Source organism: Alosa alosa, chromosome 19 (assembly GCF_017589495.1).
Source record: "Alosa alosa isolate M-15738 ecotype Scorff River chromosome 19, AALO_Geno_1.1, whole genome shotgun sequence".
Classification (NCBI taxonomy): Eukaryota; Metazoa; Chordata; class Actinopteri; order Clupeiformes; family Clupeidae; genus Alosa; species Alosa alosa.
Window position 1 is genome coordinate 5,237,053 of NC_063207.1, and position 18,226 is coordinate 5,255,278.

The 18,226-nt window shown below is 42.4% G+C and overlaps 2 protein-coding genes across 4 annotated transcripts in view; one reads left to right on the forward strand and one right to left on the reverse strand.

The window, feature by feature from the left end:
• Window positions 1-2,707, reverse strand: part of efcab11 (EF-hand calcium binding domain 11) — a 75,828-nt gene extending 73,121 nt beyond the window's left edge. For both annotated transcript variants that reach the window (XM_048228870.1, XM_048228871.1), the window contains exons 1-3: window positions 2,582-2,707; window positions 2,221-2,316; window positions 2,003-2,051 (exon numbers count right to left, since the gene is read on the reverse strand). In XM_048228870.1, coding sequence (XP_048084827.1) covers window positions 2,003-2,051; window positions 2,221-2,316; window positions 2,582-2,653 — 217 coding nt within the window. In that variant the 5' untranslated portion in view covers window positions 2,654-2,707. The remainder of the gene's footprint in view (window positions 1-2,002; window positions 2,052-2,220; window positions 2,317-2,581) is intronic.
• Window positions 2,708-2,852: 145 nt separating this feature from the next.
• The window catches only part of tdp1 (tyrosyl-DNA phosphodiesterase 1), a 46,969-nt gene continuing 31,595 nt past the window's right edge, over window positions 2,853-18,226 (forward strand). The window contains exons 1-8 of one of the 2 annotated variants that reach the window (XM_048228658.1): window positions 2,853-2,991; window positions 3,658-4,296; window positions 5,101-5,144; window positions 5,303-5,358; window positions 5,610-5,706; window positions 6,250-6,284; window positions 12,863-12,955; window positions 15,510-15,680. In XM_048228658.1, the coding sequence (XP_048084615.1) occupies window positions 3,660-4,296; window positions 5,101-5,144; window positions 5,303-5,358; window positions 5,610-5,706; window positions 6,250-6,284; window positions 12,863-12,955; window positions 15,510-15,680 (1,133 nt within the window). In that variant the 5' untranslated portion in view covers window positions 2,853-2,991; window positions 3,658-3,659. Of the gene's footprint in view, window positions 2,992-3,067; window positions 3,307-3,657; window positions 4,297-5,100; window positions 5,145-5,302; window positions 5,359-5,609; window positions 5,707-6,249; window positions 6,285-12,862; window positions 12,956-15,509; window positions 15,681-18,226 lie in introns of those variants that run through there. The other variant, XM_048228657.1, reaches the window with a different exon arrangement.

Sequence of the window (18,226 nt, forward strand, 5' to 3'; positions counted from 1 at the left end):
TCTTTCTCCCTTCGTACCATTCTCTCTCTCTTTCACTCTACCTCCCCCTCTCTTCATCTCTCTTTCTCCATCCCTCTCTCTCTCACCCTCTCTCTCTCTCTGCCTCCCTCTCTTTCTCCATCCCTCTCTCTCTCCCTCCTCCTCTCTCACTCTACCTCCCTATCTCTTCATCCGTCTTTCTCCATCCTTCTCTCTGCCTCCCTCTCTCTCTCCCTCCTCCTCTCTCTCTCTCTCTCTCTGCCTCCCTCTCTTTCTCCATCCTTCTCTCCCTCCCTTTCGTCAGTGTCTGCCAAGAGCCAGAGAGCATCTAGTCGAGCCCCCACGTCTCAGCGCTCCGCAGCCCACTCTTCCCCACCATCACTAATTTAGTAATCACATGAAATCCAGAAGAGGAGCAATTTAATTCTCGGAGCGTTTGCTCTGAGCGAGATTTAATGGTGGAGTGTTTCCTCACGCCAAGTGTGCCACCCTAACTAGATTATCTTCTGCTTTCCTGTGGGGCAGTATACAAAAGCAATTTGCTTGTGGCGGAAAACAAGAGACAAATTACTTACTAATCTAGGTCTTCAACCATTCAATGCCTCCCTATTGATATATTTATATATATACATATATATATAAAAAGGTCGTGCCAACTGGCAACCCCCTACCCCCACCCCACCCAACACACGCCCACCCCCACCTCCTTGTCCTCTCCAATGCTCCTGTCTGTCTGTCAGAGGGCCCGCGACACACGCCGTCTTCCATGCCAGAAATTATTTACTGCCTTTTGTCAGGCCTCTGTAATTACCAGCGGTGCATAAAACGATTACACAAAAATCTAAGTCAAGCCTCCTTTCACACACAGCATTGCATCTCATTTCAGAGAAATAAGACAAGGTTCCTTTTCTCTCACCACCTCAAAAGGGAAAAGAATTAAGTAAATGCGCAACGCAACATTACTACAGTTGCCATGGAGCTTATCGCTGAGAACAGCCCAGCTCTAACACCTCAATAAGGACCATTACAATGTTCATTTACAAGGCCATTCACTGTACTTCAAATGGAGAGACCCTGTAATTTGATAATAGAAAATAAGTGTGGTTGTGGATGGCGGCACACACACATGATTTCTTAGAAACAGGCATTAGTCCAGGTTAGCAATTCTGATTACGTTTTCAATCCGTTTACTAATATAGCACAACTCAAGCTCAGGAATACTTTTCACCACATAGCCTAGTAAAAATGTATATGAAGTGAAACTGCTGAAGCTGCCAAAATTGCATCGATGAAACCATTAGTGGGTGTAAACAGCTTCCTTCCCTGCGAAGAGACCAACTGGAGGATAAATAAATACAGCAGTGTAATCTGTGTGAAAGTGTAATCTATCTATCTATCTATCTAAATTAGGGCCTACAGTGAGTGTTCTCTACAGTGCTCTGCATTTGAACACTTTATGTCCACTTCTGTGTTTGATGCATAGAGTGACGCTGTGAATGAGAGTGGGCAAATGTGTACGCTTCAGGCATTCATGAGTACAGCAGCGTACACGACTGCACCGCACTGTGAGCCAGTGGGCACTGGGTAATTTCTCTGGCTACACTGCTGCTGAACCGTGTGTACACAGCACTCCTTCAGGATATTTACGTCCGGAAAACAAAGCGAGTTCTGTCTGAGCAGATGAAGTGGGTGCATTATGTACGTTTCTGATGCAAGGCGAAAACGTGCCATCAGACCACAGATCTCAGCCTTAAGCCCTCTTTTAATCTCCTCGAGAAGGTTTTTTATCTTTCATTTTTATTAAATAATCATAAGAGCCAAGACAAGTATAGCCCAGTGAATTAATACATTTAGCATAATACAATAGAACATAAAATAAATTCCAATTGTATACTCATTAAATCAAATTCCACTCATGGTACTCACAGGAATGACTATGGAAAATAGACTGAGGCATACAAGATGTGGGGTGACACTAAACAGTAAATTAAATAATTTTAATAGCTGGTTGGAACATTCTTACCTGGCAAGTTTGTGGAAGTGTAGTTGGTCATTAAGAGATTTGTCTCAGACTGTGGAAGGGATGACAGTAAAGGCATTAACATAAAAATAAAGTACATTGTAAGGAAAAGATCAACACGTTTTACTCCTCTTTAAAATTGAGCAATGGCGCCCCCTAATGATACAAAATGAAAGGTACAATAATTAGCTAGAATTCTATGAAAGTGAGTGCAAATTCACCTTTGATGGCTTGTATCCAAACAGCATGACAACAGCCATCTTCATGTCCTCTCTGCTCAAGTAACCTTTTTTGTCCACATCACAGAGTTGAAAACCCTGACAATAAGGGAGACACTTCTCATAAGATAAGAGAAATAAGTTCATTTTTCTTTTCATTTAACTCTTCAGCAAACCTTGCTCCAAACTGTAAAGATAACGATCAATTTGCGCTTGATTTGCCTCTCTTTATCAAATCCATGCACCTGGATTTGTTTTCGAGATGCCAGGTTCCCTAGCAAACAGCGCAAACACAATTATTTAACTTGGCATAGCAGACATTATGCAATTTACTATTAGAAAATAAGGAAGTCAAGTAAGTTACCTCCACAAAACGTTTTGTATCCACATCAGTTATTTTTCTGTTGGATTTATGCAAATTACTGTTGGAAAACATTTTAGGTCGGTGCAAACAGAGCTCACAAACGTCGGGAACAACCTGCAGTGTGCCCAATGTGTCCCAAACGTTGGCATGGGAACTCTGTCTCTTGACCCGATTGGTTACTATTTTTTCGTAAAAAGGTGGGTCTGAACTATCCGTGTTTGCGATTGGTTTGTTTTTCCGCGCTACTCAGATTCGTTTGTTAAAGGCGCAAGAGATATCAACACGGTTGTGTTGTTATATTCATGTTTATCAATAGCAAAATTAACATTAGCTATTGCAGCAGATTAAATATATTTTAACTCGTGGTAACTAATTTGCCAGACGATGCATTACGTGCTTTTAAACGTTGGGTAGGTACAGTAGCTGCTGTGTCAATGTTTGCCCGGGAAGAATAATATGGTTACATCCATCCTACGCTAACAGAAGAGAAACATAACAAAGTAGCCTTTGAACACATGCCACACACATGAGCATTGTGTTCGACTGAAACAAATTGCAAGCTTATATCTAAGATTAATTGTATTCTTGCGAATCTTTTTCTGGCTTGAATAATGATGAATGCACATAGCTATCGCTATCTTTCATGAGCATTGTCCTGCATGTGAAGGTGAAGGTGCATACTTTTCCTAGCCTTCTACTAGAAACTCAGTATTCCCGCCGCCAAAGTAAGTTGGAATGTCTATTTCATGCCTCGTGTTATGTAACAGCAAATATATGCACACAACCAAGGGGATTTGCAAAAACAATCTTGACAACGCAGTAAATTTGACAAAGCGACTGCATAAATCTCAAATGTCTTGCATGAGCATGATCTTACTGTTATGCTGTTGTATTGCTGAGTTTTAAGGTCAAAGGTCAAATTCTGTATCATGACAGGATGATCTTTGTAAAAAGACTGTGTAGGAGTTTCATATTTCTCTCTTTCCTTTCACTATAATTCCTCACTTATTCACTTAAATATTTTTTTGTCTGATTATATATCTGTGTGTTTAGTACATATTGTTCTTCTTGTTTAGAGATGTCTCAGCAGAGTGCACATGGCAGGTGGACTGTTTCCAGTAGTGATGATGACGATGATGTACCTCCCCGCTCAAGCAACATCAAGACAGAAAGAGTGGAAACGCCTGAACAAGACACAATAAAGACTGAACCTGTGACAAGGAAGATTGCTTGTGTCTTCCATTCAAACACAGACACGCCTGATGTCAAATCTGTACCGTCCTTGGCGGTGAAGAAGGAACCGAAACCCTCAGCCCTGGTCATGGGCTCGGAGGCTCGGCAGACTGCTCATGCCAACCAGCAGCAGCCGGTGAAGTACGAGAACAACAACCCCTCGCCTGCCGTCAAGAGGAAGAGGGAGACGGAGGAGGCTGGCTGGGCCTTGTCAAGCAGCGATGACGACAATGACAACAACCACAAGGACAGGGTCATCCCGTCTGGACAGAAGATACAGCCCAAAACACAGTCCAGCCCCAAACGGGTGAAGAAGGAGGTCGCTAGGCCTCCCAGCCCCCACGGTCGTATGTACTACATCGACGAGCCTGCGGACTACTTCGAGACCAGCATCAATGAGGAGGCGGAGACGTACCGCTTCTATCTGAACAAAGTGGTGGGGCTGGACAAGAAGTACAACACTGGAGCCATCCACATCAGAGGTACACCAGTTAACATGTCCACATCAGAGGTACACCAGTTAACATGTCCACATCAGAGGTACACCAGTTAGCATGTCCCCATCAGTTAACATGTCATCTACACTCAGTTAACATGTCCACATCAGGAGGCACAACCAGTTAGCATGTCCCCATCAGTTAACATGCCCCATCAGAGGTACACCAGTTAGCATGTCCATTATCCAATTCAGCTAACATGTAATAAACATGTTTATTGTCACATGCATATAGTTACACCAGCCAGCATCAACCAATTGCGCATTTCAGAGGTACAAGCCAACATGTGACACAAGGATGCAGGAATTTTATTGTCACATGCATATAGTTACTGGAAGTAAGAAATGTGATGTTGTACACTAGGCATTTATGAGGTGCACATATGTGATGTGAAGCCTGGAGATGTTGTTCCATAATGTTGCAGTAGACAGGCTGTATCAGGCTGAGATGTTGTACACTAGGCAGTAGACAGGCTGTATGATATAATGTAGTACACTTGACTGTAAAGCTGTACCATGTGATGAAGTAGTGCACTGGGCACTAGACAGGTTGTATGATGGGATTTAGTGCACTAGGCAGGTTGTATGATGTAATTTAGTGCACTAGGCAGGTTGTATGATGTGATTTAGTGCGCTAGGCAGGTTGTATGATGTGATTTAGTGCACTAGACAGGTTGTATGATGTGATTTAGTGCACTAGGCAGTAAGGCTGTATGATGCATTTAGTACACTAGGCAATAGACTGACTTTTTCCTGTGATATGTTTTGTTTGTTTATCTGTTTTATCTAGAAATTCTCTCCCCCATGTTTGGAACTCTTAAAGAATCTGTGCAGGTACAGTGCTGCTTACTGATTCAATCCGTTTTTATTGATTCAGGAAGGTGTGTGTGTGTCTGTGTACAGTATGTGTGTGGGAGAGAAAAAGAAAGAGGTGATGTCTTTGATGTGTCTACATCAATGAAACATTTTTTGTTTTCAATTTAATTCTGCAGTTCAACTACTGCTTTGATATCCCCTGGATGGTGGAACAGTACCCTCCGGAATTCAGGTAAAAACAGCTTTCGCCACAATTGCCTCACATAACATCAGGAAGGAATATGTCCTACAAGTAAAGAACACTTAAGATTGCATATTCATATCTTTTTTTTGTTGTTGTTGTATCAGTGGCAAGTTGCCCTGTGAGTAAAGTGATGCTCTTTCATGCTCAGCACACACACACACACACACAGAGAGTGAGAGAGAGAAAGAGAAATGCACATATACACACACCCACACAGGCTCATCTGTTTGTGTTGTCAGGGATAAGCCCGTCTTGATTGTTCATGGCGAGAAGCGCGAGTCCAAAGCCCGTTTAATCCAGCAGGCACAGCCGTATGCCCACGTCCGCTTCTGCCAGGTTGGTACTATTAACCAATCACAGCCGTATGCCCACGTCCGCTTCTGCCAGGTTGAGTACTATTAACCAGTCTGTTTCAGGGAGACAATAATTACATGAGCAAATACAATATTCCTCTGTTAATAGGATTTGCACGAAGTTTAGTGACAAACTGGGTAGGTTAACTCAGAGCCCTCCTAAAGAGGAGGTTCACCACTTACTCTTGAGTTAACTTATCCAGGTTTGTAACTAAACCACGTCCTTGGAATACACCCCTGAAGGCAGGCTTGCAGTATGCATATGTGTCCACTAGGGGGCAACAAAGGGCCAGTACCTCAGTGTGTTTGTGTGTTTAAAATCTCATGAATGAGATGTGTAACAGGCATGTGAAGACAAATCCTTAGGGAAACCCACTCTGCTCTAGATTCATGAATTGCCTCTGCTTGATGCAAAGATAATTGTGAGAAATAAAATGCCTCCTTGTAAATGAGCAAAGTTAATGGAATCAGAAATATGCTTGTGTCTAATGAAATGAAATTGACTTGAATATCTTGTATCCGACAGGCTAAACTGGATATTGCCTTTGGCACACACCACACGTAAGTGTTAATTTCCTCTCTCTGAGTATTAAACATGTACATCATCTTGTACTTAAATTATGTCTTTTTTGTGGCATTACAAGGCCTTTTCTCAGATTAAATAACTGTTTGTCCTCTGCTGAAGTGAAACAAATGAAACTAATGTGTTTGATTTCTGGTATTCACATAAAACAAGTTGTGTAAAATATTCATAGAAATTGGTTATAATAACATGGGTATCCCATAAGTAAGCTACAGAAATTGCAGCCATCTTGAAGTTAAAGATACCGTCCATGAATCAGGTTCAGTTTTGCAAACAGTCAATATTTGAGCTCAACAGCCAATCAAATTACACTCCTCAGCTCTTTGCTGCAACACACAGTTTTGATTGGCTATGATTATGACTCAGTCCCAGGCACCATGTTTGTTTCCTAGAGACTTTCTAATGAGGAGACACAGCACTCAAAACATCCTCCATAGAAATACATGGGGTTAGTTTGTAATGCCAATATGGCCGTTGTCTACACATATCACACCCCTTCAGTGGCAAAACGTTGACATGTGAATACTGTACATTGTGCCAATCATGTGGTGTGTTGTGAAGACATCGTGCCAATCATGTGTTGTGATCTCGCCACCGGAGCAAGGTTGGTGTCATGGAGCCTTGCGCACATGCATTTCTGCCGAAATAGATGCCCAATAAGTGCCCGAAAAGCATTGCAATATGGTCGCTGAGTGGAGGGACTTGACTAAAAGGACTTTGACAGAACTAAGACTATGAACACTGGAGTTTAGTTTAGGTTAGACACTCACCGGACAGCTAGACCACAAGGAGCAATTCTGAAAAAGTCCTGTACCTGTAACACTGAGGTCCTATATCCTAGCATTGATGGGAATAGTAGTGATTGGACAATGCTGTGGTTTTCTTCTATATTTAGTCTCAAATGTAAATGTTAAATCAGGTTTCTATGCCAAGTATACTTGCGTATACAAGGAATTTGGTCTCTGCATTTATCCCATCTGTGAATTAGTGAACACACAGTAAGGTGAAGCACACACTAACCCGGAGCAGTGAGCCTTACTACAGCAGTGAGGGGTTAGGGGAGCAGTGAGTGGGGTTAGGTGCCTTGCTGCTCAAGGGCACTTCAGGTGCCCGTCGGGGGAGCAGTGAGGGTTAGGTGCCACTGGTCAGTGAGGGGTTAGGTGTTCGGGGAGCAGTGATTAGGTGGCAGCAGTGAGGGGTTAGGTGCCTTGCTCAAGGGCACTTCAGCCGTTCCCAGCCCACCTAGCCCAGGTTATGGAAATATCATGCATATGGATGATTCTGCCATTTTTATAGCTAGAACAGTAAGCGTTCCCATTTGTATAATGTTTCTACTGTGCAAAATGTTATTTCACTATGTTTATACATGGTTTAGGCCACTGCACAACCAAATAAGTGTCCTTAACGACACACAGCCCGTCAACGTGGCAGCATGGCAAAACTCGATCCCCTACCCAACATCTTTCCATTACATTCAGGCGAATTGCAGCGGAAAGTGATGTATCGACAGTATCGTTTGCGTAGCAGACGTTGCTGCCATTGCACAAGGCTGTTCACCATCCATTTGGGTCCGGACCAGACTAGAGTGTTCTGCATGCCGTCCATTCTCGTTAATTCATTGAATGCCAAGCTGTTTTCGGGAGCTTTGTCCTAGAGTGCCAGCAATCTAGACCATTGTTGATGATTTTTGTCACAGCACACAGCATTTCTGTGTTATAGCTATGAACACATACAATGGCTGGTTTAAAAGATGAAACTTTAAGCTCTCGGTGGGTGCAAACCGTGTATTTCTACACGCCTCTGTTCCCAAGCTAAACAGTGGCTAGTTTTCATCAAAATCGCTGATTTTATTTCTAGAAATGGAGATATAATGTCTTTCATGAAATATGAAGTGTTGCCTGTTACTTGTGTAAACTTTCCAGGAAGTGATCAGCGAGACCTGGCGAGACTGCCACCTAGTGATAGACCCACGAAAATGGCCTGGTTTTGACCTGACGTGCATTCGTCACTGATTCGACCCAAAGCTGGCAAAGCGGCAACCGAGTTATGATAAAATGTCCAAATAAAATGTCCAGATTGTGCGTTTTTCATGAGTTTTCGATCGTCATATATTTCATTTCCATTCATCACAGAGTTCCCAAAATCACATATAAGGTGTGTTAGAGTGTCTAGTTTCGTAATTTAAAAAAAAAAGCTAAAAACGTAATATTACGTTTTTGGCACTCAACGCATGGGAAGGAAAAACGTAATATAACGTTTCTGGCACTCAATGAGTTAATAAAGTGTCTGAGAGCAGTGTATTTTTGTATATTTTGCTCTCATTCAGCATGGGTTTTTAAGACGGCCGCGGCTGTGAATACAGGGTTGACAGTGGGTTGGGCTTAAGAGTTGGACCAATCAATGTAGACTAGGTCATTAAGGGTTCCTAGTAAAGGGAAAGAACCCTCCCCTGAGCTGAAAGAGTTATAGGAACTGTGGTCAGAGGAACTTAATAATCCTATCGGAACACAAGAAAAAAAGGGTTCTAGGAATGTTATGTTTTAGGAACTGCAGAAATCCCTCTGGTGCGAAAGGGAAATGAGGCTTTTGAATGTTAAGAGTGGGGATGTTTTTTTGTTTTTTTGCTGTTTTTCTGATGCTGTAATTGCCGCCTGATGGTAATTATCTCAACTTGTCTGATCTCTCTCTCACACGCAGGTACACACACACAGACACACACTCTCCCCATGTAGCCAGGTGCTTCTTCACTTAATGACCGCACAAAAATAGGCCTAATCATGATACATAGAGTCAGCATAGGAGATGTTATATTATCGTCTGATTGGAAGCACTGGTGGGGTCAACCTACCGTGTGTGTGTGTGTGTGTGTGGGGGGGGTGTATTCTGCTTGGCACTTAAGATCAACAAGCCAGTTGGCCTGGGTTTGCTGTGTGGTGTGGTTTAGGGGAAAGGTTCAGAGCTACAGCTTGATGGCATATTAATGATTTACCCATCCACTGCTACCCCCTCTCTCTCTCTCTCTATCTCTCTGTAGTCTTGCCCTTTCATGTTCCTCATGTTTAATGCAAGGGGCAGAGCACGGAAGCAGCAGCAGGATCCCTTATAGGCAACAGATGTGCTTAATCCCCACACCACCACCAACTCCACTACAGCAACCAGCAACAAACCTCCCCTCCACCCGTCCACCCTCTCTCTCGCACAATCCTATTGTGACTGCAGAATTTGACTTGTCCACAGGAAAGTAGAGTTTGTTTTTGCAGTGCCTTGAAGATTATTCCAGGAAGTAGGAGAATTCCAAACAAGCATGTTTGAAACATAACATGGTAGCTTCCCAACAATACCTTTGTAGATTGTTAAATAACTTTGTAGATATCAATCTACAAACAATACCTTTTTGTAGATTGGTAAATAAGTACCAATGTCTATTCCTCCTTTCTGCTAAAGATGGCCAACCTACTATACTATCATATAGGACACAGTGGTGCGTGTTAAGGGCAGAGTGATAGACTATGATCCATCACCAGTCATGAATTTAAGGGCAGAGTGATAGACTGTGAGCCATCACCAGTCATGAATCTAAGGGCAGAGTGATAAACTGTGAGCCATCATCACCAGACATGAATCTAAGGGCAGAGTGATAGACTGTGTCCAGGGCCTTAAGTGAAGACGTTTTCAGTCTTCTGAAACTATTGTTATGCGTCGCAAACAGAACGCTTCAGTTATGTGCCTGGTGCAGCCTCCCGATATTATGTTATTAGTAACTCATGTGGAGGCTGAGATAGTGTTATGGTTTGTTCTAAACCCTGATTGTTGTGGACTTAATATTTGATGACTTGAAAGAAATTACTTGAGTTTGTTATTAACCAATGGTTCAAAAATCTTTGATTTTTATTTATTTATTTATCCTTTATTTTACCAGGTGATGTCCCATTGAGATATTCAAATCTCTTTTACAAGGGAGCCCTGGGGCAACAGATACACAAGTTACACAGAAACATTGATGACAAGACAGACTAATAAGGACAGAATAACATATAAGAAAGACATGAGGACTAGACAGACACAAGCCAGTGACACAACAAACAAAACAGATTTACAGTAGGCCTACATGTAAAAACAATTTAAGAATCACATAAAGGGTTCATGTGCACTGTTCAAATTTGGATCATTTAAGTAATTGTTTAAAATGTTCAAGTGGGATAAAAACAGAAAGCTTCAAAACTTTTTGGAGCAAATTCCAACACCAAGGAGCAGCATAGCTAAAAGCAGTCTTACCAAATTCAGTTGTTGTACGTGGGATATTTAGAGCCAGAGTGTTAACGGAGCGGTGATTGTAAATGGAATGATTCCAAGTCAACAGACTAGTAAGATAGCTGGGTAAATTACCGTTAATAGCTTTATAAATAAAAATGTGCCAGTGGAACCATTTACGCAGACCTAAAGAGCTAAAACCAGTCATCTCATAAAGACGACAGTGATGAGTGCGTGACTTGGCATTAGTAATGAACCGTAGTGCACCATGGTAGACTGTGTCAAGTGTGTGCAGTGTGGTAGAGGCAGCATGCATATAAATAACATCCCATAGTCCAAGACTGGTAGGAAAGTGGCACTGATCTGTTTCCTCCTAGCTTGGAGAGTAAAACAGGATTTATTTCTAAAATAAAAGCCGAGCTTTACTCTCACCTTTCTCACTAATTTATCAATATGAACTTTAAAGGTTAGCTTTTCATCAATCCACAGACCAAGATATTTATAAGATGAAACATTTTCAACACACTTCCCCTCCAGTGTGGAAATGGTAAGGGTGGTTGGTGCGGGTACTGTGCGAGACTTTGTGAACTGCATCACCTTAGTTTTACCAGCATTTAATACCAGTCTAAGTTCAATGAAGGTGGCCTGTAATAAATTAAAAGACTGCTGTAACGATTGATAAGCTTGAGCAAGGGTGGGGGCGGGACAATATAGAACTGTGTCGTCTGCATAGAGGTGTATTTTGCTATCATCTGCAACAGAAGCGATGGTGTTTATATAAATGGTAAATAGGACCGGACCAAGGATAGACCCTTGAGGGACACCTCGCCGGACCCCCAGAGGAGCAGCACTATGCCCATCGACAACTACAGTTTGAGTTCTGTTGGCAAGGTCGTTTCTGAACCACTCAACTGCCTTACTGCCCAAGCCAATGTCCCGGAGCCTCTTGAGCAGGATACAGTGATCAACTGTGTCAAAGGCCTTTGACAAGTCGATGAACAGGGCAGCACAGCTCATCTTATTGTCAAGGTCACAGATGATGTCATCAAGCACCTTGGTAGCTGCAGTAATGGTGCTATGCTTGGCCCCTAAAGCCTGACTGTGCCGGGCAAAGTATGTTATGGTTTTGCAGGAAGCCCTTAAGTTGGGTATTTACTAAAGACTCTTGGACCTTTACAAGTACAGACAATTTAGAGATTGGGCAGTAATTGTCAAGAATGGAGGGGTGCCCCCCTTTCAGCAGGGGGAGCACATGGGCTGATTTCCAAACATCTGGTGATTTGGAGTTTGAACAGTAATTATTTAAATCATCTCTTATCACACCTTCTGTTTAAAGGTGTCACATGGGCCAGTTTCCAGGCGCTAGGAAATATGCCCATCAGAATGGAAAGATTAAATATGTGCGGTATTTTTAAGAGAAAAAGGATCTAATTAATCTTCTCCAGTAGCACTTCTAGTGTCAATAGCTTCTAATGCCTCAAACACTTGGTTTCTAATTATGGGCTGTGCCATAATCCTTCCCTGTGTCAGCTTTCTCAGATTGTTGAGACTCTAGATTACTAGAAATGTGTGGTGATGGCTTGTTTTTTTGGCTGGTTGTTTGTCCATCCAGACATGGGAAGGCCTGTAAGGAAAGTGGCAAGTACAATTCAACAGAGTTGTGTCCAAAGAGCTGTTTTGTTGTGGAGTGGTCTTTAGTAAGTTTAAAAAGTTTAGAACATTTTTCTTTAGGGGCATCCGTGGCCTACTGGTTACGGAATCGGACTTGTGACCGAAGGGTGGCCGGTTTGATCCCTGACCGGTAGGAAAAATGTGGGTGGGGGGAGTGATTGAACAGCGCTCTCCCACATCCACATCCACGGATGAGGTGCCCTTGAGCAAGGCACCTAACCCCCAACTGCTCCCTGGGCGCCAGGATTAAGGCTGCCCACTGCTCCGGGTGTGTATGTGTGCTCCTAGCGTGCTCACTGAGGGGGTGTGTGTGTGTGTGTGTACAGTATGGGTGTACAATGTGTGTGGGTGTGTTGTACACTACCCCCCGGATGGGTAAAATGCAGAACACAAATTCCTCGTATATGGGTCATTCCACGTCAGTTAAACCAGGGCCCACGCACTTCTCAAAAAAGGTCTCAAAAAATTATTATACCACATAGGTACACCTGGTAATTTTTTCAGAATTTTTTGAGACCTAAGTGCGTGGGCCCTGGTTGAATTGACGTGGAATGACCCATATGCAAGTATACTTGGCCTATAAACCTGATGCACATTTGTAGTAATAATCTCAGTGTGAAATGTGTTTTTTCAGGAAGATGATGCTGCTCTGGTATGTGGAAGGGTTCCGGGTAGTCATCCTGACCTCTAACATGATCCGAGCCGACTGGTACCAGAAGACTCAGGGGTGAGTGACATCTCCGGTGGTGTGTGTGTGTGTGTGTGTGTGTGTGTGTGTGGTGGTGGTGGTGGGGGGGTGCTCCTTAAAAAAGATAAGTTATTGAGGTTTTTGCATTTTTTTGGCATGCTTAGGACATCTAGTCAACATTTTTGATGATAGCATTTAATTTAGGCGGTGACAAATCTTTTAAATGGCATATTTCCAAAATGGCCACCAAAATAGTCGGACGAGAAATAAGAATAGCATAACTCCGCACTCCTCCTAAAAGATCCAAAACTGTCGCAGGAACGCAGAACACTAGGCAAGTCATTGCAGCAACGAGGAACCACTAACGGCTCCCACACACAGTTACGTGCGTTGCAGTGCTGGAGACGCACCCCGTTCACTTCACATGGGCGTACGTCATCCGTTGCCCAACTGAATTGTGGGTTCGTTGCATCGCGTTGCTCCAATTGCTCGCGTTGAGAAGTTCAGCTGTTGTTGCACAGACGGACGGCACCAGCCAATCAAATTACGAACAAGGGAACAACAGACGGCACCAGCTAATGAAATTACGGTTATACTTCAAGTCATTTGCATAGCTACTGTCGGGAACACACACTGGCATGCGTTGACGAAACGCAACTGTGTGTAGAAGCCCTGAGGGAAAGAAAATGTAGACTGACACCCTGAGGTCATTACCCAAACCCCCGCTCCCCATCTCTCTCTCTCGGGTCATTTCCTGTCCGCTCCCACTGCCTTATGAAATAGAGGCTAAATAAAAGTCCACAAATATAACTTTAAGACAGAAGCGGGGGGATATTGTGACAGGCCTTGTGTTGACTAGTCTGACAGGCCATCAGATAATAATATGGAGGGCTTGTCTGAGCTCACACGCCATGTGTCCACTAATACTCTCCTTCCTTTATCACGAGTCATGTCACTGTCCTTTGAATGAATCGTTGCCTGAGAGTTCAAATGAGCTGGTTTGCAGGCGGAACATTATTGTTATTTTTTTAACAATCCAGAAATCCAGAAATGGTGTTTCGCGCATTAATATGATGTGCGCTTGTGCGTTATTGGGTGGTAACCATGACAACGTGCAGGAAATTGAAAAGAAGCCGATTTGTCCCAAATAGAACGGCGCATCAGAGACTCACACACTTATACTGTCAGCCTTATTCACTGGAAGGAGATCACGCTGGATTAACTTCTCATATCAGATTTCCTATGGTGTCTCAGTGAAGAAGAAAAACCGAGTTAATGAGACAAGAATATGTTTGAAACATCTGTAGTCAGGCATGTCTCCCCTAGCACAATACAGTCTTGAGGAAGTGTGATGGAGTCTTTGATTGTGAATAATGAGTATAACACACACACACACACTGTACCCACACACACACACACACACACACACACAGCAGCCCCTTCGTGTCATTGCTCTCTGCTCATTGATATACTGGCAACAAACTTTAGTGTCACAGAAATGAGAAGTCTCAAAGGTTGTCTAATCAGACAGAAGAGAGAGAGAGAGAGAGAGAGAGAGAGAGAGAGAGAGAGAGAGAGAGAGAGAGCCTTTCTGTTCAGTTTCCATCGCTTCAGTACAGGATCATCTTTTGTTATGTCATCATGGTGGTATTGCTTTCCCAACACACACATACACACACTCATACCTCAGAACTCATAACAATAGCCCACAGGTGCATACTCATTCGCACTGTAGCTCTTATCATGTTCCATTATTTTCTCTTAGTGTGTTTCCTGTGGGGCAAGCCATGCGTCCACCTCCCATCCCATCCTTGCCTTTACACGCACGCACACACATACACACACACACACACACACACACACACACACACACACACACACACACACACTCCCCTCATCTGGTAAACATTAAAAAAGGAATAGGAGACGATGCTCAGTGAATGAGATGAGACCCGGCGTACAGTAGCTCCACCTCTCATCTGCTCTCCTCTCATCTGCTGGAGTCCAGTCGTGCGTGTGTGTGTGTGTGTGTGTGTGTGTGTGTGGCTTCTCCGCCACTCTGCCCTCAGCTCTCTATCCCACACCTTACACAGGTCAGGCTTCACTGCTACACGGAAGCCGGCCGAAAAAAAGAAATGATAATGAAAATAATAGCATGAAATAATAGCATGTTTCTTTTTCCATATATCTTTCCGTATATCATACATACAGTTTGAAACAAAATTATTCATACCCCTGCCAAATATTAATATAATGTTTGCAATTCATACCCCTGCCAAATATTAATATAATGTTTGCAATATTTGGCAGGGGTATGTATAATTTTGTTCTTAACTGTATATATGTTAAGGGTCTGTTGACATTTGACAGGATGTGAATTCTGTGAGTATGTCTCAGATAGTTAGCTGAAAAATATTTATCGTATGGATGTATGTATGTGTGTGCTGGCCTTTATTTTCTCATATTGTCTCTAAACTAGAGGTAGTGTTGTGGTGGCAATGCAAGTAGAAGGATACTGAAGTATATATACTGTATATGCTCAAGTCCATATATACAGTATGTAAATAAAGTGTGTGTGTGTGTGTGTTCACAGGATGTGGATAAGCCCTCTGTACCCCGTCTTGCCCGAGGGAAGGCCCGAGACTGCAGGGGAGTCCCCGACGTTCTTCAAGAGGGACTTGATTGAGTATCTGCAGGCCTACAGGGCCCCGGAGCTGAGCGAGTGGATCCAACGCATCAGAGAACATGACCTCTCAGACACCAGGTAGGACCTCTGCAAGAGAACGCTTCTGCACTGCACCCTGGGGTAACTGAGGCAGTACTAAAGGTGTGTGTGTGTGTGTGTGTGTGTGTGTGTGTGTGTGTGTGTGTGTGTGTGTGTGTGTGCCTACATAAATGCATGAGAGTATGATGTGTGTATTTAGAGACACATACATACAGACAGAGATGAGATTGTGAGTGAGACAGAAAGAGTGAGAGTGTGTGCATGTGTGTTTTTTGTGTCTGTGTGCGTGTGTGTGATGTGTGTATTATCCGTTTGCATTTCTTCCACCTGTCCTGATATACCCCCCAGGTTTTGGTTAGGTTTGTTAGAAACACCTGTAGGGCATAAAAAAAAAAATTCTTGGGTTCCGGTTTCCAACCGACTCTGTCAATTTATGTGCGACCCAAATTTATTTAATGAGCTTGGGGAAGAAATAACACTAAATAGTCTAGGCTACATTAAATAAATCCACAAATAAAAGGCGAACTATAATTACATTAATTACCCCTTCCGTTATGTATAGGGATGAGCGTATTCTCTCTTTTACAAAGTAGCCTATGCACAGCTGTTCCAAGAAGGCGATTGTTTTTTGTCACTTACCAAGGCACTTTCGCAATTTTGTCCAAAAACCCAACTTTTTCGCAAATTTGACCAATCATCGTAGTTTCACCATGAAATTTCACCTACCACAACAGTCCCTCAAGCAGAATATTGAGCCAGATGGCACACTTACTTCTGCACCTTCTGCATATGACACCAAAGACTGCCCTAACGTGTTCGTTCTGCAGTTTTGATGACAATAAATAGAAGGCTAACGTTAATGATCTGCTTACTTGCATCTCTCAACCTGGTGTTGCTAACCTACCTAGGCTATGAAAGTAAGTTAATTAAGGCCTACTTGGTTTACTGACATTTGAGTAGGCTATGCAAACCCATTGGCAAACGTTTACCTGGATATGTCCTTTTAGCTTATGTCATGTTTGCTAGCTTGTGGGCTTAGTTTGAGTAGTGCTACCAAAATCATAGAAATTAATAAAATTGCAAGACATTTACAGTACCTCTTCTATGATCCAAGAATGATTTCATTCGAGTTGTTTTTTTTAACATTTATTTTAACTAATGACATAGAAGACATTCCCAATTGCATCCACATATCGTAATGCACTATGCAAAAGTGATTTACACTCAGAGCGAACACAGTGAGATGCAAGCCTTCCAATCCACTCAGAAATGTAATTGGGCTACTCTCACGTCCTTAAAGGGGCAGGCAGTCAATTAGACTTACACCACCAATGTAATGACATTAAACAGAAGTGTAGTCAAATAGTTTACATCAATATGAAATTACTAGATACTTACTTGGCTATTAGTAATTATGCAGGCCACAGACTATGAATTATTAAAAAGATATGAACTTAATATAAATTACAAAATATATGAATGTATTGAAACATATGACATGATGCCATCTCTTTAGGTGACTGTCTTTTTGGACAGTTCTATCAAAGGTTATACTGCTTTTGTGAATTACCTCAGTCAAAGCATTTTCACAAATAAAGTAGGCCTACTTTGATTTTCTGTAATCCTTACTGTTTACTTTGATTATCCTTTTTTAATAAGCATCAAGATTATCAGTGTGATTTTGGTCTTACTAACCTTAATTGCCCTAAATAAAATTTAAAAAAAATTACAACTATTTTTGCAATTTTCACTTCCTCCTGCAATTTCTCCACAAGAAACAGCTAAAAACACCGCAACTTCCATCCAGGCATTTTAGGTCGAAACAGTCTCAAAAAACCTCGTGAAATCCTGGAGGGACTGCTTTTCTACCTATCCCTTACTGCCACTGGGGGAAAAAAATAAGAAAAATAAAAAACCCTACCGACCCATGGCCTCAACTGACAACCAACAGGAACCAAACCTTTTTTTTTTTATGCCTAGTACCTTTTTAGGAATGTTTTTGGATTTCTGTTTAGTGTTGCAGCTTACAGTAGCCAGATTAGGCTTGTGCCAAGTACCTGGGAGCCCAGCAGAGTGATGGACTCTGGACCATGCAATATATGAAATTAATGGATACAAGGACACAACAAAGTTTATTGTCACATGCATATAGTTACTGGATGTAAGAAATGCAGTGAAATTATGTCTGGTGTCCGCCTATTTGTGCATTTATGGGGGGTCGCAAAAAGTGCAGTAGAAGAGGGGTTTAGTAGATTAAGTGGAAGGGCTGCATAAGAAAAGGTGGGGAGGATTGGGGGGGGGGGCACCAACAAGGAGCACCCAAGAGTAACAGGGGCAAGGAAAAACTCCTTAAATTAAAGGAACCGTATGTAAGAAATGTATTTCAATTAATCATAAAATGGCCCTGATATGTCACTAGACATTAAGAAATCATGTTCATTTCAAATATTTTTATCAGTGACAACAGTAGTCCGGCCAGGATATTGTCATTTAAAAATCTGAGTCAACATGTAGACAATGTTAATCGTAGGTAATTGTGTCAGAAACACATTTTCCAGAACATTAACATACTTAAACATAGTTGA